This window comes from Nilaparvata lugens, chromosome 12 (assembly GCF_014356525.2).
Source record: "Nilaparvata lugens isolate BPH chromosome 12, ASM1435652v1, whole genome shotgun sequence".
In the NCBI taxonomy this organism is placed as follows: Eukaryota; Metazoa; Arthropoda; class Insecta; order Hemiptera; family Delphacidae; genus Nilaparvata; species Nilaparvata lugens.
In genome coordinates, this window is record NC_052515.1 from 15,442,934 (window position 1) to 15,469,908 (window position 26,975).

At 34.2% G+C, this 26,975-nt stretch overlaps 1 protein-coding gene across 1 annotated transcript in view; it reads right to left on the bottom strand.

The window, feature by feature from the left end:
- The window catches only part of LOC111057566 (mucin-2-like), an 83,574-nt gene extending 57,032 nt beyond the window's left edge, over nucleotides 1–26,542 (bottom strand). The window contains 2 exon segments of the mRNA XM_039438923.1: nucleotides 4,215–4,279; nucleotides 26,236–26,542. Of these exon segments, the coding sequence (XP_039294857.1) occupies nucleotides 4,215–4,256 (42 nt within the window). The 5' untranslated portion in view covers nucleotides 4,257–4,279; nucleotides 26,236–26,542.
- Between the last annotated feature and the right edge of the window lie 433 nt (nucleotides 26,543–26,975).

The following is a 26,975-nucleotide window of genomic DNA, read 5'->3' on the forward strand; positions in this document are numbered from 1 at the left end:
TTTAGTATGAACCTCATTCATTTCAAATGAACTATCAAGTAACTTGGTGCGTTTGACGGTTTGAGAACAAATTATTTCCGCAGAAAGAAATCAATTGTTAAGTTTATTCATAGAATAGACTGAATAACAATCATTAGCATCATAATGATTATAGTAATCCAGCCATAATCCACACATGTATTGGATGGAGGTGAACATCGGAATTAATGGTAGGAACTTTCTCTGTTCAAAGTCAGCATGAATGATTGGACATGTTGAATTATAGGATGGCATGGAACAATAGGGCTCACACATCTGAGATGAGCCTCACCCAGGTCTGGCGAATAATATGTCGAGAAACTCCCACTAATACAGGGGTCCTGCACTTTCTATAGTGACACTCACTCTACACTGTCAGCCCTCCTCATAGTTTACGTCACAGCCTCCCATTCAACAATTGCTGGCAGTTCGAAGTGAGTCTGCACTGGGTCCCCAAACTAGTCAACTCTCCAACTAATATTTCATCCGAGTCTCGTGTGCAGTGCAATACCCTCCTCATCATCACGTGTAACTTTCGGATGAGCAAAACATCGACTCTGATGAGAGCCTCGTGGAAATTAATTCATTCAGATGATGTTGACTTTGGTTATTGTTTTATTGATGGACTAGAGTTGCGGGAGGTTCTGGTGAAAATTGATTATGTTGCGTTTGAAGAGACACCATGTTCTGATGATTTACTGGAGTTGCTAATTGTACTGAGCTACTCAAGCTACTAGAGTTGCAAAGCTACTAGAGTTGCAGAGCTACTAGAGTTGTTGAGAAATAGCTAGTGAACATTGATTCATGATACTAAAGTTGAGTTGGGTTGGAAATTATTGTTTTGATAGAATAGAATTGGAATAACCAGTCAAGAAAACTCATTTGAATGGCTGATGTATGGTCAAAGAAAGAGTTACTGTTTTATTGATGAGCTACAATAATAATTAATGGAATACTTACTGTAATATTATAAAAAAAAAAACTAGTCATGGAAATTAATTGATATGGCTGATGTTAAGTTGAGTGTGTGATACAGAATATTTTACCAATCGACAACTGTTCAAGAACTAACTACTCCTGGAAATTCATCCATTCAGCCAAATGTTATAGTTGAAAATATGGTCGATTTAATATTGATAAACTTACTAGAGTTGGGAGAACTAGGCATGAAATCGATTCATATAGCTGATGTTGTGTTGGGAATAGAGTTTGAAGAACTAGGCATGAAACCAGTCATCTCTATACTTATAAAAGGCTAAGCCAAGACAGACTGAAATCACACCACAGCCCAAACTACTGAGCCTAAAAACTTGAAATTTTGCACGATTGTTTATGGTAGCCTGAAAACATCCACTAAGAAGGATTTTCAGAAATTTGCCCCCCTGAGGGAGCTGGGCCCCCCCAAAAATTTTGTACTTTTTAACCGCTCATTGCACAGCAAAGTCATGAGGAACTTTTTTGTTCAGCTACGAAAAAAAATTAGATCTATGCAGAAAAAATTCGATCAGTAGCACAGGGGGGTCCAGGAGAGGGCATTTTTCGAAAATTTTGATGTAAAATCACACTACAGCTCAAACTAATTGTCCTACAGACTTGAAACTTTGCAAAAATATTCTTCAAACATACTGGACGCACACTAAGAACGGATTTTGAGATATTTTGCCTCTAAGGGTTTCAAAGGATGAAAAAGAATCCTATTAAGTAAGGTTATGAACATGGTAAGGTGAGTGCCATATGGGAATGAAATAATTTATTTATTGACATGTGATATTCTAACATATGCTGTAATCATTGGAAATAACAAAATAATATGATAGAAATTCAAAAAAGAACATCTGTTCTATTATTGCTTTCTACCTGATTCCACTCAACCTCAATAATATTGTTCTGATAATTGATGAATATGTTTAATAATATTATTATTATATTATTGATATAATAAAAGTATTGTTTTAATAATTAATTATTATCATTATATAATAATAGTATTGTTTTGGAAATCAATAAATATTTTTATTTTCACAAACTCTGTATAATATTATTTATAATGGTGAATGTGAAACAGCTGCATCAAAGAAATTATCTCAAAAACATATGTTTAGGAAAACCATAGTTTTGAACTTCGTTTTCCTGATGCAATGTATAAGCCTACACGTGGCATGTAGGTATGATTAATTTCTCAGCTAGAACAGTTTTTTGAGACTGCTAAATAAACGTCTACAGTTTTATGAATGCTGTATCGGCAATATGAAAACGCATGCAGTTAATATGTCTTAAAATAAAGGTGTTGATATCTACATGATAATATTCTCTACCATTTTTATTTAATTAAAATTTCAAAATTATTCAAGCCTTGATAGAATGATTGACTCACTGTACAGTTAGTCTAAAATTTTAATATTAAAATGAGGGGTGTATTTTTGCAAGCTGAACAAAAAAGTAAGGTCCTATATATGCACCTTTTTGATATTATTTCTTCAAATGAAAAATGGGTTTTGTTGGTTGTCAAAACTCCCCCTGGAAGAGAACTATTCATTTTATCCTATCTTTTAGTAAAATAACAATGATTTCTGCATTGAATAACATCTATCTTGCCAACAAGAATTGAACTCTTTGTGAATCTAGATTTATGACCTACACTTTAGATTTATATAATTCTATTAATAAATTCATGGAAATTTAAGTCCTTTTTGCAGTTAGTTGATGAAATTGATTATCAATAGAGAAAATGATTATAATTTCATCAATACAGAATTAGTTGAATGAATTATCTATGTACTGAGTTCTTGGTCAACAATAATTCAATATTGGTATTTATCCAATCATTATTTTTTTCAGAAGTTATTTCATTTGAATTAGAAAATATTTATAAGCTCCTATCAATTTATCAATCGTAACAATGAATTCTTCAAAACATGAATTTAATCAAATAAAAAATTGCCGATACTTCTGTATTCATGTTCGCATGTTTTCCACTTATGATGGATAGCAGAAATATTGTGGAGCGAACTGCACGGCGAATTGTAATCATATGTCTTTAAAATGGATTAATAAATAATTATTATTAGCCCCCCTATTAAAATTTCTGCTCAGAAACCATCCCCAATATTCACACAACATATTCCCAAAGTTTCATGGCGTTATGTCAAGAAGTTATCAAGTCTACAGGGAACAAACAAACATACAAACAAACACACAAACAGACATTCATTTTTTATAAATAGATTTCCATTCGGATCAAACAAAAGTCTCTCTAAATGAAGGTAGAATGATAAGGATTCAGTTCTGTTGTTTTAACATTTTTTCAAATCACTTTCAAAAAGTTCATGTAGTACCTACTATTGTGTTTGAGACACTTCTGGCGCTATCATAGTTTCACCACTATTCTGTTCCACAGTCCTATCTCTTGCAGTCGTTAACTATATCTATAATAATTATATAAAGTAAAGAGCTGGCTTATGCACGTACGGGATAGGAAAATTATGTTTGACGCATCATCACGTCTGAACTACTGGACTAATTAACTTGACATTTTGCTTATAGATTCTTAATCAACCAAGGATGGTTATAGGCCTATTCTCAATTCTTCAAAGTTTCATTACGTCAAGTTTCCATTTTGTCAAGTTTTAAAATAGATCCTTGCGAAGCACGGGTTCTTGCTAGTGATTTATAATGACGATGTTGAGTTTGGAAATAGAGTTGTTATTGCTAGAAATATGTTGATGAGTTTCAAGAGCTATGGAAATATATTCATTCAGCCAATCTTGTAAGTCGGAACATCTTGATTATTCATAAACTACAGGTGTAATCAGTGAGTATAGAATGTAATGTATGTATATACTCACTCACTGGTTGTAATAGGTCCTCATAGATTGTGTGCCTCATTTCTAGATTCTCAAGTTGGGTTTCTCTCGAAGAAATATTACATTTCACGAACAATACTATTCTAACGGAAAGAACACTGTGAGCTTTAAAGAAAAGAATAATCTCTGTCAATTTCATAAGTTTCATTGAAATTACTACAGATTATTATTATGTTGGCACGATCTTCTGATATCGAATATGAGTCCAAATAAATATGAATGGAGCTCTTATCATAGAACTGTTCTACAGCTGTTCCATGATATTTTCGAAAGTTCTAATATTGATTAAAATTAAAATATAATTAATTTATTAATTAATTAAAATATAATTACCTGCAGGAAAACAGTGAGGACAACCGCACTGGTAGTCCACATTGCTCCTCTTCACTTGATCTCTCCTGAAAATTACAGAAAAAAATCAAATCGAGTTGATAAAATTTTAATAAGAGCCTCATGCTTTCGAGGTTAACGGTTGGATTGGAGGAAGTAGGAAAATGGTGAAACGTTAAAAAATGTTTTAGTGAAGGGGGATTGAAGATGTTGAAACGTACAAGCATTGAGGAGAGAATACTAGAAAAGAATACTTATAAAGTTATAATATAATCACTGGTATAAGAAATAGTTCATGATTTTTTTTGAAACAATGATAAAATACAAAGTCATAAAATGATTGGAAATGGAAAACAGGCTTATACGAGTAGCCCTCACTATTCCATTCCCGAATAGTAAAAGCATAAGTAGCAGGAGGTAACTCCTCTAATAATTGTTGACCAATTTTTAACTTTAAATACAAATTGGTCAACAATTATTAGAGGAAAAACAATAAAACTACTAATAGATTCATACTTTAACTACATCTTCAATCACCTGTATATCATTATTTTGTAGTTACTCTTCCCTGATTGGTCAACAATTAATAGACTTATGCCCGGTCTACAAGACAACGATATTAACGCAAACCTGGCTGGTTTGCGCTAAGTTTGCGTCGTGTAAAAGGGAGATCATCGTAAATTTCTGTGGTTTGAAGGTTTGAGCTTTTTGCGATCAATGACAGGTGAGAAATCGATTATTATTTATCAGAAAAAACAATAAAACTACTAATAGATTCATACTTTAACTACACCCTTAAGCACCTGTAGATCATTATTTTGTAGTTACTAGTAGATGGATTCTGATACTTTGAAGCCACTTTTTTGCTCCAAAACCCCCTCCCCCCTCTCACCCTCGTCCATCCCGCCTCCCCTTCTCCCCGCCCAGAGGGTGGGGGGTGTTCTAAAAATAGATTTCCCTTTCCCCCTGTCCAGTGGAGATGAGGGGGATGAAAAGAGAGAGATATATCTTTCTCTCTCTCTCTCTTTCTAAAAATAGATTTCCCCTTCCCCTTGCCAAGTGGAGATGAGGGGGATGAAAAGAGAGAGATATATCTTTCTTTCTTTCTCTCTCTCTCTCTCTCTCTCTCTCTCTCTCTCTCTCTCTCTCTCTATCCCCTTCCCCTTGCCCAGTGGAGATGAGGGGGCAAGCAAAGTTTTTAAGAAGATTACATACTAACGTTCAATGTATACAGAGGATTTTGCAAAACCCGATTTCAGCTTTTTCACTAGTTCATGGTGTTATGCTGTATGTAACATTCATAAAAATATACCAGATGGCCGGTGTGCTTTGTTCAGTGCTCAACATTATAATTCTTTGTTGTTTAAAAATATGTATCAAACAAATAATTTCATGTGCGAAAACCATCGAATGCAAAGTATGAAAATGGCGACGATGTACACAAATTCGCAGAAAAGAAACTTTGCTCGTTATGGATTCTTCTACAATGGAAAAGAGATTCAGTGTGTTTATTGCATGCATGCATTGAGACTGCATAAAGCACATACATGTTGTATGTCGGCAATTAATGAAGAAAGACCACTTAATTACTCTATAATAGTGCCAGCCTACACTTAGTTTTGTTCATTCGCTTATCATGGATCCGAGAAAGTGGTTGGCTGCTGACAAGGAGTTGGAAGTGAGGTTAAAAAACTGTATTGATTGGTATGATGAGTGTGGAAGTGCAATTAGGAAATCAACTCGTGAAAATTATAGTTTGGCGAAACAATTGAAAGACATTTTTCTAAGCACGGTTAATTTAAATGACATAAGAGACTATCTATGTTATTATAGTCCTCATAATTTTTGTATAGATAAGTTAATTAAAATTGAAGATGAAATTATGAATAGTTGTGGTGGAATGTGTAGATAAAAGTTTTCTGCCTTCAAATGATATTTCATTCCAATATCCTACTCACTTTTAGTTTAGTAGCTGCTTAGAGCTAGAGTTGACAACAACAATGCGTGTGGTGCGATCTTTTTTATACAAGCGAGACACGAGCCCCTTCAAGTTGTAGGTACAACACGTGCATCTCATCAATTTATAGAACAGAGACACATGCCAAAAATCTGGGAAGCCATTAACATACAGTGTTATGGTTTTTCAAAATTCAAAAAATTAACTCGTCTCTTGATGGGAATTTCATTTAACGAATTTGATTCAATTGCTAAGAATATTAAATTTTCAACAGGATGTCAAGATGCTGATTTACCATGAACAAAAACAGAAAATGTACACTTTCCAATTTTATCTGAAATATTCGAACTGTTCGATATACTAGACAACGGGCATCTACATCATGATTGTACAAATGATTCGCCATTATCTGTTGTTAAAAATTCCGATGAACTTTGGAAATGCTTGTATGATATTGCAGATAAAAAATGTAAAGGAACTTAGATTATTGTAGAGATTCACTTTAATATGAGAGTATAGATGTGAGAGAAGGATTCACTTTAATATGACAGTATAGCAATCGATTATTAAGCAATAGATGTAGAGAGAGAGTCATTGACCTCTCTCTCTCTCTCTCTCTCTCTCTCTCTGGATTCACTTTAATATGACAGTATAGATATGAGAGAGGGATTCACTTTAATCTGTCAGTATAGATGTAGAGTGAAGGATTCGCTTGAATCTGTCAGCATAGCAATAAAGTGAAGGATTCACTTCAATCTGTCAGTATAGCATTAGAGAAAAGGATTCACTTCAATCTGTCAGCATGGGAATTTTTCCCCCTCAAAGGGAAATTATTTTTTCCCTCACTTTCTTCACCCCCCTCATCTATACTGGGGAAGGGGTTAGAGAAAGATATATCTCTCTCTTTTCATCCCCCTCATCTCCACTGGACAAGGGGAAGGGGATAGAGAAAGATATATCTCTCTCTTTTCATCCCCCTCATCATCACTGGTCAAGGGGAAGGGGAAATCTATTTTTAGAAAGAGAGAGAGATAGAAAGATATATCTCTCTCTTTTCATCCCCCTCATCACCACTGGACAGGGGGAAGAGGAAATCTATTTTTAGAACACCCCCCACCCATTGGGCGGGGGGAAGGGGAGGCAGGATGGACGAGGGGCGAGAGGGGGGAGGGGGTTTGGAGCAAAAAAGTGGCTTCAAAGTATCAGAATCCATCTACTGTTACTCTTCCCTGATTGGTCAACAATTGATAGACTTAAGTTTCAAATGCTGTCACTAGATGGTAGCTGTAACTGGGAAGTGTACAACTTCTTAGATCGCAAGACTAAAAGAGCCACCTAAACTCCGTCTTGATCATTCTTGAAAAAATATTAGAAAAAACGCTCAAAGTCGAAGATTTGGGCTTAGAATCTGATCCTGGATGCCCTCTTAACACAATGAATATTCTCCTACTCTTCACTTGAACAAACAGCCACGATTCAAACACTTTTGTCTGCCATTCATAAAAATCTAGAAGATTACATTGAAATGCTAGCCATAATTGAAAATTGTTTATCTGTGGTGTAATATGAGATAATTAGAAATCTCACAAAATTGATTTTGATGTAACTAAACTAGATTTGATTCAAAACAATTTAATACTGAAGTCGCCCTGTCTGGGATTAAAATACTCATATACAACCAATTTTTATCTTTGTGTTTTGAGATGTATTACAACAGGATAGAAGCTTGTACTAATATTCTGTCTAGTCAATCGCTTCAGTTGAATGGAGAAGAGAATTTATTGACCAGCTTTCAGAGAAATTATAATTGCTATCAGGCAATAGACAGGAATTCCCTAGGCTATTACGAGATGCGTCATGCGTCGATGAAAATATTACACAAAAAGAACTCTCACCTTGACATTTATTGAAAATGACGGCTTTAATACAGGGAGAAAAGAAGAGGGCATGTGTTGGAAGAAGATAGAAATACATGCTACCCGACACCATGGTAATTGCTATTGAATTTTAAAACGTTTTTCGGGGAACAAGAGTGTAATTATAATTTTTTCGCTATCCAGGGACATGATTATAGTAATTGAATGACTGAACTTTTGAAGCATTTTGAAGTTGCACCAAATCGTTTTTTATGTAGTATTTTAGTGGACGACAGATTCAGTGATAATTCAATTTGAAATTGCAGAGGCTTTTCCATGAAAAATCACTCGCTTGTAATTTTTGTCATTACAGACATTTTGTTCGGGAGTAACCTTTCACAGGACTCAATTGCGTCATTGATGATCATCCAGCTATTAATTATTGCATTCTATGTATTTGCAATGTTCCTGTAATCGATTCCTGAAAGCCTATAACTTGCCTTACTTCACTGAACTTCACAAATTACAAACATTCAATTTTTTATAATGCAATAGTTTTCTCAAAACAATTAATCGAAATTTAGTGAGCTGACAACTACTCTTCCAATCTTTGATTGTATTTCTTCTTCTAGTTTTTAAGAGTAATCTCCTTTTCTCCTTTTTTACGTTCTTCTTCATGACCATTCCTACCTTCATCTATGACTTGTACTTCAACTCTTTCCACTATTCATACTTCTTTTCTCCTCTTTTTCAATCTTCCACTTCTACTCCCTTTAGTTTTTCTTCTCTTCTACTAGTTCTTTCATTTCCTGTTTGCCTCTATTCTCGTTCATCTCCTGTTCCTTTTCTTGTGTTTCTTAAAAATCTTCGTCGATGTCTCTAAATCCGCTTTACTTTTTTCATAAGAGATTTCTTTTTTCTCCTTCATATTCTTTTACTTTTTTCTTCTCCTCCTTCTTTACTTCATTCTCTTTTTTCTTTTTTTCTTCCTCTTCTTTTTTCCTCAATCTCTTATTTCATCTTCTCCTGTTTCTTATCCATTTCTTTAACTCTCATCTGTTCTTGTAATTTTTTCGCACTCTTTCGCTCCTGCATATCTTGTTCGTGATCTTGTCCATATTATCTCTCTGTTCCACTCTCTCTCTTTCTTCCTTCCTTTATATCTCCAATCATTCTCTCTTTTCTATACCATCACTTCGTATTTTTACCCTCCTCTTATTCTTCTTCTTTTCTTTCCATCGTCTTCACACTCTTCTGCCTTTTCCATTCTGTTACCTCCCAGACCACTTATCAACCACAGACCTTCCAGATCAATCAAGACCACTTGACACTATTAATCTCATTTGCATGAGTGGATTGACCAATCCAAGTCCCAACCTACAAACGGAAATTTCCACCGATCGGAATTGAGTGGAAGAGAAAATTCTTCTTCTTCTTCTTCTTCTTCTTCTTCTTCTTCTTCTCATTCTTTCTCTCTTCCCCTTCGTGAGTAGAGGAAATTAATTGACAGAAACACATCTCAGAAGTCTCCAAGACTTGCAGGACTGCATTCCTAGCTTAGGATTTGTGATGATAAGACCGATTAATTATTTATTCACAATTCACTAAATCGGCTGCATTGCAATAGTAACGAAGATTTTAATTCGTAGAATGCTCTTTCCTAGATTTTTTTCGTATGATCTGAACAATTTTTTCCGAGTAGTTCTATTATATGAAATACTAGATGTAGTTTTTTTAGAAAGATGTCAAAACTTGACATTCCATCCCGATCTCCAAAGTATTCAAACTGAACCATCCTTGATAATTATGACATTCTTATAGTATTCAGCTTATTAGTTGCTGCCTTTTCAATCAGATTGGTCTAGTACAAGTAGTATACCATTTGAGAAAAGAAGAGTTGAGTAAAGCCAGTTACACACACACTTTAGCAATTATTTTTGTTCGTAAGATATTTTTCCGTCCTTATGAATTCTATCACATTAAACGAAACTTGACAAACATCATCTGTTTAATTTAATAAAATTCATAAGGACGGAAAAAAATCGTACGAACAAAAATCGATGAGTGTGTAGCTAGCCTAATGTTTCAAACAGAACAGTAAAGCCAGTTACACACACATTGATGTTTGGACGTAAGATTTTTTGTTCTATATGAATTCTATTAGATTAAATGAATTGTATGTTATGAATTCTATTCCGTCTTTATGAATTCTATTAGATTAAACGGAACTTGACATCATCTGTTTAATCTTAGAGAATTTATAAGGACAGCAAAAAATCGTACGTTCAAACATCGATGTGTGTGTGTGTAGCTAGCCTAAGGTCGATGTGTAGATTTCAGCACGTTATCGACCCTTTATACCTATATTTTATATTTATATCGATGACTCCAAATGTTTTTATAATTGCCAGTGATATCGTGGCATCGACCGCGACTTACACATACTATTCGCACCTTGAATGGGATGCAAGTTACGCCATTGTTCCCTGATATTGCTCAAAACAAGACGTCTCATATCTTATCACCAATGAGTGACAGGTGGATTAGTAATAAAATAATAAATAGCTGTATTTTTACTAGCAATTTAATTTTATTAGACGCTCAGAAATACCATCAATATCAATCAACCTGTTAGCAGAAGATGGCCATGACCCTATTGCTCATAGTTTATTTGTGAATAATTTATTCGATGTCCAAATTCTAGTAATAAAACTACTGCTATTCCAATGGACAGGCGTCAGATATTTTGAACATTGCATGCTAACTATATAACTGATATGCCTAAACAGATATAGAAGAGATTGAGCTGGTCAATCGGGTTGTACAATCTTTACAGTGAATAGACACTGGAATTTACTTGCTTGTCTCACTGTTGATATTTTAATAAACTGAATTCTTCTTTTTTCCTTGTGTATTTTCCCATTTCTTCACTTCTTTCTGTCTTCTTCTTCCTTATCTTCTTCTTCTGAATCTTAATTCTCAACGTTACTTGCCTTTCAAATATGCCCGCTTCACTCTTGATGGATTATAAACTGATTTTTTTTTTGTTTTCTATTTCTGTGCTTACTTCATCGTATTTATATTTTTCGCTATTTTTATTCAACTTGATTCTATTTTTAGCTTTTTTCATTCTTCTCCATTACTTGCCACTCAAATAAGTTTGTTTCACGTTAATGGATTTATAATCTGATTTCCCATGTTCATTTGGGTTTTTTAATTTATTCTCTTCCTTCAAATTTTCCCCACGGTATACACTTCTGATTCTTTATTTAATCCTTCTCCATTTCATCGTCTCTTCTTTTCTAACAATCTCATTTCATCAATTTATTCCAACAATCTAAGCTTTTCCTGCATCCATCTTCTTCTTCTACCTCCTGTCGCTTCTTCTACTCAATAAGTTCTTATCATATTTATATTTATATCTACAATTTCTACTTTTCTCATTTTCTCCCATTAGTCCCATACCCATTTCTTGCTATCCTTCCCCTTCCCTATTCTCTTCCATTCTGCCGCTTCTCTTTTCTACATGTCTAATTGGTATCTTCTATCTCCTGCTCCACTTCTTTCCTTCTTATCCATTCTTCTTTGTCATTTTGCTGCTTTGCCTTCTCTACAATGTCCCTTTTATATATTTTACCACCTTCTTGTAATCGTCTAATTTTCTCTACCTTTTCTTCATCTTCAACTCTTTCTTAGACTCGATCTTTCTTTATAAATTTTTCGTTTTCTCAAACCTTCCTTGTTCTCTTTTGATTCTCCTTTTCTATTTATCAAACTCTTCTCCCCTTCTATTCTTTCCCTTTTTCTCATTCACTCTCCCTTCCTTCACCCGCAGATTCCTTTTCTCCACACTCCTTTGTTTTAGATACGACAAGCCTCCAGTGTAATACGCATGTCTATCTTGTTGGTCTTCTCTATTGCATAATATTTTATAACATCTAGTCTGCTGTCCTACTCAGCACCAATCAGGGTCGAAAATCAAACAGGTTTAATAGTTATGTTGATGATGCTGCTGTAACTTTTAACTAAAGTATCCAACTGCTGCCTCTTCAAGTGTGGGAAGATGTTGATTTGACCAAGTGTAGGCCTACTGGTGGCTTAGTGGTTATCTGATGACAACGTCAGCTTTGAAATAACTATGGTAGAAGGTTTTTTATGGTTTTTATCTGAAGCTTTGACTTCTGAAATTGTCTTCTAACCATTTTGTAAAGGATGATCTGTAGTTGATTCGAAGAAGAAGATCGAATCACTTGCAAAGTGATTCTTCCAACAAAGACATTTTTGAATCTCTTCATTTTATTGGGGAAAATATTGAAAATTTTATTCTCCAAAAAATTGAGAAACATATAAGAATGAGTGAATTTATTTTTTAAACCTGAAGATGGTGTGGATCACTGAAACTAGTTTTTATTTTAACTATTATTTTATTAATTTCAAAAAAGGGTACTGTAATTCTATTTCATAAATAAAAATTAGTATCTTCACAGCGTTGAAAATAGGAAGTTCCGTTAGAAAAATATTTTTCAAAATTTCAGAATAATATAAATTATTTTATGTCCGTTCTCTTCATAACCGTCTCTTCGTGTTTCTCCTCTTTTCTTCTTTTTCATTCTCTTCTCTTTTTTGTATTGTTTATTCATCCTCATCCTTCTGTGCCTTTTTTCCTGACTGTACACATTTGAATAATCTTCAACCGCTCAGCTGTATGTATGGCTGAATGTACCTTCACCTATATCCTTTCATTTGATAATATGAAATAGAGAATCCTCTTTACTTTATAAATATTCGATTTTATACAACTTTATTTCCTTGTTGTAGAGCATTAGGCTATGTCAGGAAAGTCTGCATGGAATATCCACATGTGGAAATGTATCAAAATTTATGTCCTCCGTTTTTAATGACAAATTATGTATCTTATAGGATTTCAAGCATTCGAAGCTAGTTTTATTATTGAGTGCAAAATAATGCTCATCTTATCGTTATATCCTTTTTCATGAGATCATATCCCGCTTTGTAATCTGTACACCTTCCCTCCTCTTATTTTATCATTTTTCTTATTTTCTATAATAACCACGAGTTTCCTCTTCACTCTTTACATAAAACCTTTTCATTCTTTTTTTTCAATATCTGGGGGGCCGAGCTTTGCTCGTGAGTAAAACGGCATAGAAATGGAGCTAAATATACAACAAAACTATTTATCTCTTTTCTGTATAGGGCTACTTTTATAGAAATAGAGAGAAAAAATAAAAATCTTAGTACCCTTTTTGAGAATATTACTATTGTGAATTACTTGTATTTTTTCTTTTTAGTGGATGATGATGCCCTTCATGAGCTCCAGGCTTGTGCGTGAGCAATGAGGCGGATGATAATGAGAGATGAATGAACCTACCGTTTAAGGTGGGTTCCGAACCACCGGGAAGCGATTTTACAACTCATGAATCATATATTGTGTATTCTGAAAGTATTATTCACTGGGGGAAGAGTAGATACATATGATGCGTTTACCTATTACAGTACTTTATAATCCAAAGCTATGAACTTTTTCCAATGAGTACAATAAAGTACCGTAAAGTGGAAACACATTTGAAGAATATAAACCTAGTGCTTAAGAAAAGTAATGATTTACGTGTGGTTTGAGCACCAGAATCCACTGTAATTACAATTTATTCTGGCAGAATTCCAGATAAATCTCTGCAGAGTCTCTCTGTATAGAGTTCTTGGTTCAATACTTCTTGGTTAAGCTTAAAATACTCACGTGTGAGATCCTTAACAGCAAGAACTGCAGAACAAGTGCATGTATCGCATATATAGATATAGATGCTGTAGAACTAATGGCCGTTTTTACAGTGAATACAGATATGAAAGCAACAGAACAAGTGCATGTATTGTATATATAGATATAGATGCTGGAGAACTAATGGACGTGATATCAGTGAATATAGATATAAAGGCAGGGCAGCTTTGCAAAAACACGTTGCCGCCTGTTATTAAGAGGGAGATATAAATCATTAACTTTGCCATTATGGAAGGAAGCCTGAAGGTTCTGTGCTAATGCTAATACTCGCTGGATGCAGTAATAGCGCCATAATCGACGTAATAATCATCATTGTTAATAATTTATGCTTCCTCTTTGGATTATAATGGGTGAGTAGGTGTGAGAAAATTGAGAAAAACTCTGATCGGATTATTGGTTGATTGCAACAACTAAAATCACAAATGTAGTTCAAATATTTCGAAATATTCTTCAACTTCATATCATTATTTAATATAATTGAGCAGTATAAATATTGTTCGTATATTTGTATGTGATTGCACCAACCAACTATCTTGAAAGAGCTAATCATATCTTGTCTATATTTCACTAGATTCGCAATTACCCCGAATTATAACTAGCCCTGGATTTTGAAAACCTGGGCTGTGAGAGACTACAATTTACAAGTCATAAAATCTAATATCAACACCAGAGATATCTGGATTCGAAATGTTTGGAAAAACTTATAACCAAATGAAAGATTTTATGTCCAATTTCTAGTGTTTTTACTTTCCTTGCCCTATTACCATAGGTAAGGAAAGTATTGCTTTCCGAAAAAAATTAAGGTACCCCAATTTCTAAATTTCTATACGTTTCAAGAACCACTGAATCCAAAAAAGTGGTTTTTGGGTATTGGTGTGTGTGTGTGTGTGTGTGTGTGTGTGTGTGTGTGTGTGTGTGTGTGTGTGTGTGTGTGTGTGTGTGTGTGTGTGTGTGTGTGTGTGTGTGTATGTGCGTCTGTGTACACGATATCTAATCTCCCAATTAACGGAATGACTTGAAATTTGGAACTTAAGGTCCTTTCCCTATAAGGATCCGACTCGAACAAATCCAATTCAAGATGGCGGCTAAAATGGCAAAAATGTTGTCAAAAACAGGGTTTTCGCGATTTTCTCGAAAACGGCTCCAACGATTTTCATCAAATTTATACCTAAAATAGTCATTGATAAGTTCTATCAACTGCCACAAGTCCCATATCTGTGAAAATTTCAGCAGGTCCGCCCCATCAATGCAAATTGTGATTTCAGATTCCGAATTATTAGGCTTCAGATACAATTTAAACAAAACAAATTAAGTGGAAAGGATTGAGCATAAAAATCTCTTCAATTAATGTTCAGTGACATTTTCACCTAAAATTGGAAATAAGCTCGAAATTCGAGAAAATGTGTTTATTCAATAATGCAAACTGTCGCAACTGTTGATTCTATTAAATCATTCACTATGAAGAGATAGCAGACTTCGTGTGTCTCCAGCGTTATTGTCCTGTCACCAGCTGGCAGATCTCTGAATAGTAGACTTGAGATGCGCGTATACACTAGCGTCAGGTGATAAATTTTTATAACGGCAAGGAAAGTTGTGTGAGTGCGCCACACCAGATTTTTGTAGGATAGCATTAATCCACAACTGAATGTTTCATCATCAACTTGCGTTCAAAATTCGAGGTCTATAAATTAGTTTTATTTTTTCGGTGATTGATTGAGAGGAGCTATTATAGTATGAACGATTATTTAGATGTCAACTGAGTGACCTGATCCCAATACCACCGACTCATGCCAATCTTCTGAACTTTTATTTATTCTGTGACAATTAGACAAAGTATATGACGATCATAGTGTTTGTGCTTACGACGCGATCCATCGAGGAGTGCCTGGTCATTCATTGATCAAGACATTCGGAATTATAGAAATTATTGAAAAGTGTAAAATTTAGACTGATGGCATTGTCATTTTTCAATGCCAAAAAGAATTTCTCTAGAAGTTTATTGTTTAAAAGTATACTAAACCAAAACAAATCTTATTATTCATCTCTGTGCATGTGATGAAATTTATATTTTTTTAATACTATTTTTAAATAAACAGTTTGAACCCAAAATCTTTGCAAAGCGATCAGATCTTTTAGTTACCTTATTACTTGTTCTGAACAAAGCTCAGGCTAGAGCTAGCAGAGGACTGTAGTTTACTATTCAAATAATCAAATACAAACAAGGGGCAAAATTTAATCTTCAATTTGAGCCAGGTTATTTGTACAGTTAAACTCTGCATTAATGAACAATAAAAGAGCAAAAACTCACCAGATTGATTCCAATCTTGTCTACTTGCCCTTCGAAACCTTTATTAGGTGTTTTGGTCAGATTCAGGGTGGGATGAAATCTGGGAAAAGACAGGTTTATTTCCGGGCTGCCTTTTCGCGTTGATTCTGTGTTCAACTTGCAGGTCATACACTGTGTTTCGAACAAAGCTCAAACTGGATTCTTTATAAATTCAAATCCGATTCAAATTAATTCAATTCAATACTATTTACGCTGTTATATTCATAATTCACACACACTACACTCAAACAATTATTTACAAGAAAATTTCTGATCGAAATTACATGACAAAATACAAATTCGGTCTTGCACAACAAGACGGGCTGACGAAACAAGATGGACTGGGCTTTAACATCGACAAGGCCAAAAACAGCTGGACGGTCTGCGCTGGCGCAAACACAAGCCTGCTATTGGCAGAACTGCAGTCTGGGATTTTGGCGCTACAGTTCGAATTCTCTGGCCAGACCATTACTGATTAATTCAAATAACATCAACTGGAATCTTTTAATAATGGAATCCAATGTATGCCAACGTACGCCTATGATTTAATTCAACTAATGAATACAGTAGCAAAAATCTAATCGATGAAAAATAAATATAATTATTGATAATGTACAATTATTATGATAAATATGTTTCATATAATTTTTATAAAATAAACAGACTATCATGAAATAGATAAGTCTTGACGTTTGAAACAGAAATAGGCAACTATAAAACCTATTAATGGCATTAATTATTCCATACTTCAAGTGCAAGATAGTAATCAACTCAACATTTTCAATTTTATAAAACAGACTTCCTGAGCAATTACATTCATTTGATTGCTATTTAATCCGATTAATTGGCTCCACTATATGATCTACTCATCTACTGGACTACTACTTGAAGTTGATAGTAATCAACTTCTGTAGCCTTATAAAGTAACATTATGGATAATCCGAATCGATATCTCAATTATACATAGTAAACTTTGCAGTTCACCATCTTACAAATATATAAAAAAACTCATTGGAAGAGCCATGAAATTATACGCCTCATCGAAACGGTAATTTGATTATTACCATCTATTAATGAGAAATATAACTCAAATGATCTATGACCAGGATATCATTCACACGTATCACTAACACTTATCAAACTTCTGAAAGTGATATTTAATAGTGGAAAATTTATAATTCGAGTGCAGTTGATTATTGAAATGAGTCTTGGCATGCTCGTAGTATGTAACTCGTAAAGTATGTTAAGAGTATGTTGAAGTATGAAATAAAAATAACTTTACTTCAAGGTAAAAATCAGTGATTTCCACCTACAATCCTGCTTTAAATTTATTACATGTTAGATTGAACATTTATTACATGTTAGTTATAGAACGTTATTATTCTTTCAATCAACTTTTCCCGCTTGAAATTTTCTCGAGTTTAACTTCTTCAAAGTTGGCTCTTTTATGGCCGTTTTGTATTTCTTGTCTCAAACGAACATTTTTAACAGTATTCTCTAATATGGATAGTATCATATAGATGTTGATGATTATAGAAATGATTCAGGAATAACATGATCATATTATTTTCATAGATATGACGACTTTATGACCTATGTGAATGATTGAGGATTTGCTTGCAACTAGTTCAAAAATAACAATATTTTAATATCTATCGTGATACTTCTTCTTTTTTTCAATGCTTTGAAGTTTATAGTATCATAAGTGCTTCAAGAACAAGCGCTACTTGAAAAATGTTTGTCGAAGAGTTTCACTCCCACGCCAAACTTTTCATCTTCCGTAATCAAATCAGTTGTAACCACTTATATCAATAAATTAGAATATCACTGCTATTTCAGTATAGATCAAAGAATTAAAAATTTATTTTTCCCGAGAAATTGAAGGTGAATTGGATAATGAATACCTATAGTGCTCATCTCATGTATTTTTTTATTTAACTACTTCGTTTTTGAAATAATATCGGGAACCGAGCTTCGCTCTGGAGTACAAAAGCATAAAACATTATTTATCACGAAAGAAGAAATTACAATAATATTCATTCATATTTCATACAGAAATGTTCTATCTAATCACAGTAAATTGACTTACGTTATAAATTTCATCTTTGTAGAATTATGAAGGATTAACCATGTTTCTAGCTTGAAATTTTGCAAAAAGTTGGATTTTCTATATAAGAAACCCATTGATCTATTATTGACATACTGGTTGATTGATTGGTGTTGATTTCCTGATTGATAAACAATGAGTTCACATTGAACAAAAGAGGCCTGGATTCATATGTGCATCACACTGTTCTATGGTATGAGGAAATATACTATAAATAGTCCACTGCCACTGAGTGATATCACTCTAATCTGAGGTGAACGTTTAAATGGAGAGAACCCGATTGATTTTTCCTTTTAAGGGAACACAATGTATAGGTTTTACCTTATTCCAATGAACGACTGAGCTGAACTATTTCACAACTACTCGAGTCGAGTTCAATCTATCAATACGTGAGCGTGTTTGCGATGAGTTCAAAGGTTAAGAAGTAGTGTTTTTATTACAGACTTGAGTTTGCTCATTCAAATGAACATTGTTTCTATTATTTATACTTTTATCAAGTCGTCTATTAGCTCATTGACAGTAGAGAATGATAATTTTGAATGTTTCACTAGAGCGTGCTTCGCTAAGAACGTTTTCAAAAATACCGCACTGAGATGAGAGAGAGATTGACTGTTGACTGATTAATTGATTAATTGATCAATCAAAACAAGAGAGAGAGAAAGAGAGAGAGTGAATAAAATTGAATTGCTTCCTTCATTTTAATCCTAGGAGACAAATTCTGCCCTCACTCAGAGAGAGATATAGATAGATAGATAGAGAGAGAGAGAGAGAGAATGAGTGAGGTTCTAATACAGTTGAGTAGCAAAGTAAAATGTCGCACGTTTCAAATTAATGGAGATACACAATCAAATTTATCTTATCCAATCAAATATATTGAGAAGATAGGAGCTTCAATTATGTCTATTTCCATCCCCTGTATTTATTCCATGATTTGATTAGTGATGACTCAATAACTCTAATTATTATGTATTCAAGTGCATATTATAGAGTATTGTCATGAGTATTCAGGATATTCGATTGCTTGAAAGCTCTGAAATTACCCTAATTAGATAATCAAATTATCGTCATTAAAAACTTTTATTTAAAGTAGTGTCTCAATTCAGAATACTACTCATAACTCAAAATAATAAGTTGTTATATTTATACCCATTTTATTTTTATATGAAGAAAATTTATTTTTTAGAAATAGATATAGTCTTTTTCATAAAATAGCATCATAGTACCCTATAAATATTTATGATGCTATTTTATAAATAAAAATAAGTTGCCCTGAATACATACATTTTAAGAAGCCTTCTTTCATTCCACACAATGAGAACGGAATCTCACTCCATTTTTATTTAATGAGATTAAAATGCTAAAAGAGTTCAAATCCGGCTATCATAAAATGTGTGATAATGATTTGATTTATCTAGAATTCAATTATATGATTATTTTGAAACCATATAGGCAGTCTAGTTACCTGTCCTTTTCTGACCTTTTTGGGGATCCCCCCATGTGGACACTGTTGTATTATTCTATTATACCTTTTAATGTAATCTATCTATCTATTTATTATATAAAAGCGAAATGGCACTCACTCACTGACTGACTCACTCACTCACTCACTCACTCGCAGAACTAAAAATCTACCGGACCGAAAACGTTCAAATTTGTTAGGTATGTTCAGTTGGCCCTTTAAAGGCGCACTAAGAAATCTTTTGGCGATATTTTAACTCTAAGGGTGGTTTTTAAGGGTTTAAAGTTCTTTTAGCATGATATTCACCTTATTCCAATATTTTAAAATTATAATTAAAATGTCCATACCATATGTTAATATAGAACTATAATCTAAAGAGAGTACCCCTTCGAAACAGTGGTTCTGGTGACTAAATTAAAATTTTGTCAGGTTGGCATTAAGTTGAGTTGGCTTTGTTAGGTTGGCACCAAGTTGAAGATTGAAATGCATTTATCCAGGACCTCCTAAATACTAATTTATCCAGTACCTCCTAAATACCTATTTAGGAGGTACTGATTTATCGCGGAAAAATTGATTGGGTACTGCTACTTCAATTCCTGGGAATATTAAATTACTAGCCGTCAGGCTCGCTTCGCTCGCCATATCCGTTTAGCCAGACGTTTAGTCTGGACCCCCGACTGGATCGTCCTAACATATGATAAAAACATGACATAACATTTCAAATTTGGTAGGTGTGTTCAGTTGCCCTTTAGAGGCGCAATAAAACGGATTTGGAAAAAATTCCAAAGATACGCCCAAAATCTGCGTTTTTTAGCGTTTTCTCAGCTTTATTGAGAACAAATAAACAGAAAATGTTCAAATTTAATCTCAGCTGGGGTGCAATAATGTTGTGTTAGAAGGAATTTGAAATAACGCCAAAGATACGCCCAAAATTAGCGTTTTCTCAGCTTTTCTGCGTTACCTCACCTTTTTCAATAATTGATGGAAATATATTTAAAAAAATTTAGTACACAGGTTTAGCTGAGGTGGAAGAATTTTGTTCGCCAAAGATACGCCGATATAGTAACAGGTGTTTTTCGAGATCAAATTGACATAATACGTTCAAATTCGGTACAGAGGTTCCGCTGAGGTCTACATGCAGGCGAGCGAAGCGAGCCCGCTGATCTCATTTTTGGACATTACAGTCGGGGGTCCAGAATTCGGTACAGAGGCTTCGCTGAGGTCTACATGCAGGCGAGCGAAGCGAGCCCGCTGATCTCATTTTTGGACGATTCAGTCGGGGGTCCAGGGGCGGAGCCCCCTGGCTAGACGGATATGGCGAGCGAAGCGAGCCTGACGGCTAGTAGCTCCTAATTGGAAAGGAGTTTACAAACTCTTTTTTCATAAGGCATCGCAGACACGAATAGTATCAATAGAACCTTAGTGAGCGTCATGCTACAGTCAGCCCCTGATTAACATTGGTTTGCTATCTTTGTCTGTGATTAGACAAAGCACATAACTCCATCCTTTTCCAGCTCCGAATCGCAGCCAAATCTATCTTTCGCTGTAAATAAATGTAATGAGCTTCAAACTTCAATCGCATTTATAAAAATTAAGATATAAATTTTCTTGACGAATTTGAGATAGGATCTATCATCATTGACAAAAATCATTAGATCATTGAATACCGGTATAACTTAGATTATCACAGCCATAGAAGGCGGTGGACACAGCGAATTGGCAACTCGGCCGTCCGTCCTATTATTTCCATTGATATTATAACGTGAATGTCACTATTTGTCAGTTGTATAATCCGGTCTATCTTCATAACTCGACCCAAATTCTGTCCACTGTTTACAAAATACTTCGCAACAAGACAATATATTTTGAGATGACAGTATCAATATTTTCCACAAATAATGTTCACTGATACCCCAAATCAATATTATCCAATAGCAATAACAGATATTATGAGAAGGTGTTATCACAATTTTATGCAAAAAACTGAATAAGTCTCAGATAACTTTGAAGAATCCCCGAAGTCCCCTCATTGACCCCCTGATGCAACCATCTTTAACCGGTTCTGGAGAAAAATACAACAACAATTTGATGTTTTGATTTGCCCAATAAAAGAAAGAGTCTTACACCGAACTTCCTGATCTGAGCCTGGATATGTGGAGATGAGTTTGCACTTACGGCGTGGCTGACTCCGCCATATAAAATATACCGAAATAGACGCCAACTTGTGCTGTGCTTCATCTTTGGTGAAGATAAATTTACTCAAGATGCGTCCAACTTACGTAAAGAAACAGAAGAAGAAGAGGAAGAAGAAGAAGAAGAAGAAGAAGAAGAGAAGAAGAAGAAGAAGAAGAAGAAGAAGAAGAAGGAGAATAAGAGGGAGTAAAATGCACCTTAGAAAGTTGAAAAAGTGCGCAAGCAAAGACAACATGCAGCGCCTAAGCATTATAAGCCTAGTAGGCTTTAGTACTCCCACAACCAGTGTTGTATAAACTACGTAACTCATTTACCTCGAGAGAACTTTGACAAATGTTCATCTCATCTGTTTGAACTTGTTGCAATAATTGCAGGAAGTCATAGGTTAAGGACCGCTGTCTTGTATCACTTCCGAGTTCATAGTATTCCTTGAGTGATAGTCTCTACTGATTGGTTAATTCTAATTATGATAGGTAATTAGGTAATTATGAAGATCCTTCTACAATATAATGAGGAAAAATTTGGCTATTCACGTACAGGATAGGAAATTCACGAATGACGCATCATCACGTCTGAACTACTGGCCTAATTAACTTGAAATTTTGCGTATATTAGATTCTTATTTATAAAATAGAATTATAGAACCTTTTTTGAAATTAATAAAATAATAGATTGAAAGTAAAAAATATTTGATTAACTTCAAAAAAGGGTACTATAATTATATTTTATAAATAAATATGAGTAGCCCTGAATTCATACATTTTAAGAAGATCAAATTCTTAATCTGACGAGAATTGTTATAGGCCTATGTTAAATTCTTCAATATTTCAGTACGTCAAGTTTCCAGTTTGTCAAGTTTTTAACTAGGCCCTTCCAGAGCAAAGGTTATCTGCTACTCTTCCTTAAAATTTAATTCTCTATAATAACATTAAAATAGATAGAAGCCTTGGTCTTATAATTATCAGGAAAAATATTTGAATGTATTTTATTCATATTTATACGAGTACGAATCAAAAATTGTAGAAATCAAGAACAGAGAATATTAGGTCTTAAAATATTTCGAAAGGTAACAAAAATAGCCATGAATGGAGCTATTAATGCTGAGGCTTCAGGGAAATTTCATGGATGTTGGAGGATCTTCAAAATTAAACGTTAAATAGCCTAATTGGAGAGTTGTGATGCCTGGACATCCTGGCTAGCAGCTGTCAGAGTTTACTGAGGATGTTTACAGAGTTTTTCCTGAGGATGACTCTAGCTTGAGTCTGAGACTTGTGCGATAACAATGTCGAGAAAATAGAAGATGTGAGGACGTTAATTTCAAATCCTGGGAGCCGGGAGGCAATCAAGAAATCTTTGAATTTCTAAGTCGGAAACAGTTTTTAGCGTCAAAGTCTGTTGCTTCTATACTTGAATGTTGTTGGTAAATGGATATAAAATGAGAGAGTCTACTAATAATGTTTCTGAGGATATCTCCTACATGAGTCCAAGACATGAGTAAGAATAATATTGAAATTTAAAGTTTAGAAAATCAAAAAGGTGTTCTTGCTAATTTGGTGTCATTCTGGTTGCTAGTAGACAACCAATAGTTGTGTAATAACAATGTTTTCAATCAGAGAAACTGAAATTTCGGGGGGTTCCGAACCACTGGGATAGGGGGACATGACTTGAAGTTCATGTAATCAACAAGCGGTCACCCATCCATGGAAGTTTTGGTTCAACATTAGTTTTGAAACAAATGAGTAAGTATACTCAGTGGAACAAAAAATTAAGATAAATGGATCGAAAAGTGTGAATGATTTATAATTGATGAATACAATATTGTATTATAATTATATTATGTATAACTAGCAGGTAAACCCGTGCTTCGCAAGGGTCTATTTTAAAACTTGACAAACTGAAAACTTGACGTATAGAAATCTAGAAGAATTGAAAACAGGCCTATAAGAATCCTCGGTTGATTGAAAATTTATATGCAACATATCAAGTAAATCAGTCCAGTAGTCCATGTGATGATGCGTCAAACATAATTTTCCCATCCTTTACACGTGTATACGTGTTTAAGCCAGTTCTATACTATAATAAAGGAAATGAATGAGAATAAATTTTGAAAGGTTTGAGATATCGATGTGCTGTTTTCACCATACCTTTTCTCTGGAAATCCTGTATCGGAATCATGTAGCCTATCATATTCTCACCTTTCAATTGAAAAAAGAAGTTGGATTCAAAATGGCGGTTCCAAAATGGCGGAAAAAATTTGGTGCGACGGTAAACCTGTTTTTATCATTCGAAAAGGATCCCCAAACATACCTATCTTCTAATTTCCTTTTTAAGAGAAATGTTCAGCTGCTTCCATACAACTGGAAGCATGACAAATAATTGAAAACTTGACAAACTGAAAACTTGATGTAATCAAATCTTGAAGAATTGAAAATAGGCCTATAACCATCCTCGGTTGAGCAAGGATCTATATGCAAAATTTCAAGTTAATCAGTCCAGTAGTTCAGACGTGATGATGCGTCAAACATAATTTTCCTATACTTTACAGGTGTAATTTTCTTTTTTATAGTATAGAAGAGGATAGATGGATGGATGATTATTGTTATTTTACTAAAAGATAGAATAAGTTGAATAGTTTCCCTTTCAGAGGGAGTTTTGACAACCCACAAAACTCATTTTTCATTTGAAGATATAACAAAAAGGTGCATAGGACCTCATTTTTTGCTCAGCTTGCTAAAATACCCTCATTCCAATATTAAAATTTTCGACTGACTGTACAAGTGAGTCAGTCATTCTATCAGGGCTCGAATAATTTTGAAATTTTAATTAAATAAAAATGGAAGGGAATAATTTCTTCATGTAAATATCAACACCTTTATTCAAAGACAATGAAATATTAATTGACTTGAAGTTTCAGAGGGAAATATTCGAGGAGGAAATTCTTTACGATTAATACTGTCAGTTACTGGAGCTGGCCTCAAGCGGTCACACTTTAAACAGGAGTACCAAGAAGTCATGTAAGTCTGACACAGATGCAACTCAGTTATCTGAGCTTCATTCATTGGAGAGTTGTTTTTAACTCTCTTCAGGTCCCAATGAAAATCACTCCATCTATTCTGGGCTTATTGCAACTTATTTTTCACGTTTAAAGCGAACTCTTGTTCATAAGAGTACATCTTATTAATGACCACATATCGATTCTCTTGTGATATTGGTAAATAATAACTTCAGTTAGAACTGAATAAAATGTTTCAGGCTCCAGGATTACGCATGGGCTTCTATAATAATAATATAGAGTGACCTAGCTGGTTCAGGTCTGTTGTCCGAGTTTTCAGGTCGCATCTGATCAATTTCAGGGCCTCATGACCTAACGACTGCTTTTTAAGCAGCCGGGACCGACGAGAAACGTGTCCTATAGGGATTCTATAGTATACCTAGTGATCATATTTATGTTTTCAAGCGATTTGATTCAAAACATTTCCAGTGAACGGATCATTTCCACTGGATTCACAATAAGGATTTGAAGTCTTGAATTGCAAATTTCTCCTATTATATCGTGGGGAGTGCTTAACTCTAAATGCGTGGAGTGAAATATCATTTTTATCAAATAATTCTATTCATTTTCTTATAATAAATATAATTCTATAAATTCATTTCGATTATATTTTTATGATAACAATGTAAAAGACAGGATGCACAACAGAAGCTCACAATGAAATTGTGCAAACAGAGTTGAATCACAAAGACATTATTTCTAAGGTTCTCCTTTTTAGAAATTTTCAGGTATGCTCCTTCAGCATCTCTTGAGATCTATAATTACCCCAAGAAAATTCTACGTAGGAATTCGTTGATTCTAGGATCTATGAACATGAACATTTCTCATTTGTCTTTACAAAATATCGATATTTGAAAAGGTTAATGAAACTACAGATATTATTGGTTTTCAGGGGATTCGATTTGAAGATGGCCTGAAACCTTATAAACTCCAGAACCTTATTATATTTTGAGTGAAGTTGAAAAAATAAATTTATAGGTGATACATATTTTTTAAGGGTACTAGTTCATTCAGTCGAAGAAATATTGAGTAGCCCTAGAAAATCAGCATAGCCCCAGAAGATGCTTAAAGAATTATTATTATATATGGAATATAAATGATCAAATAGCATTAATATAAAATACTGTATATGAGAAAGATACAATATTATAATTCCCACTATCACCAGAAAGAAAAATGAACCTAATGAAATCTAATCATTCATTAGGTTTCAGGATTGTAACGATTTGAATATTTCAAAAATTGAGTGTTATCTCATAATAAAAATTTTATCAATTTACCTTGATGAAGCACACCCCTCACGCCGGTTGATTCTTCTTCTTCTGATTACACAAAAATCAATTCTCCACAAAGTCTCTTCAGACGTGCAGTCTATTTAACATGTTCACACAACAACCTACACAAGGGGTTGAGAACTTTAGGGGTTGAAATATGTACACAATTTATTAATTGGAGCCACACCACGCGGGGTGTGCTGGCGAGTTTTCCAGAAAAAGTACGAAGATGAAGAGGAGCCGTGTACCACAAAGAAAATAATAGAAGGAGATGAACAAAACATCAAGCGGTGTTTGAGAGTGAAAGTGTTTATATAGACAGTACGGTGCGGTCTATACTCCCACCCACCTGTGAACATCATTGATGGGGGATTCTGCGTGTGTGTGTGTGTGTGTTGGTGTGTCAGTGTGGTGAGGATGGTCCACCGGCGACCTTTGAAGGCTCTGTCCTTCCTGTCTGGAAGGTGCTTCTGATCTTCATGTTCATTTATCATCGCACTCTTTGAGAGAACAATTGGCTAGATCGTCACTGAACTACCTCGTACCACAGAGTAACTAGACAGATTTGATCGTCACAGAACTACCTCGTAAATAGAGTTACTAGACAGACAGTCATAGTTGATCTATGTCCACACAATGGACAATCAATGAAGTAATTAGTTATCTAAGAGCAATTATCATTTAGGAAGAATAATAATTATTTTGAATAAAATTAGTTCTATGCTCATTATATTGTATCATGCTCA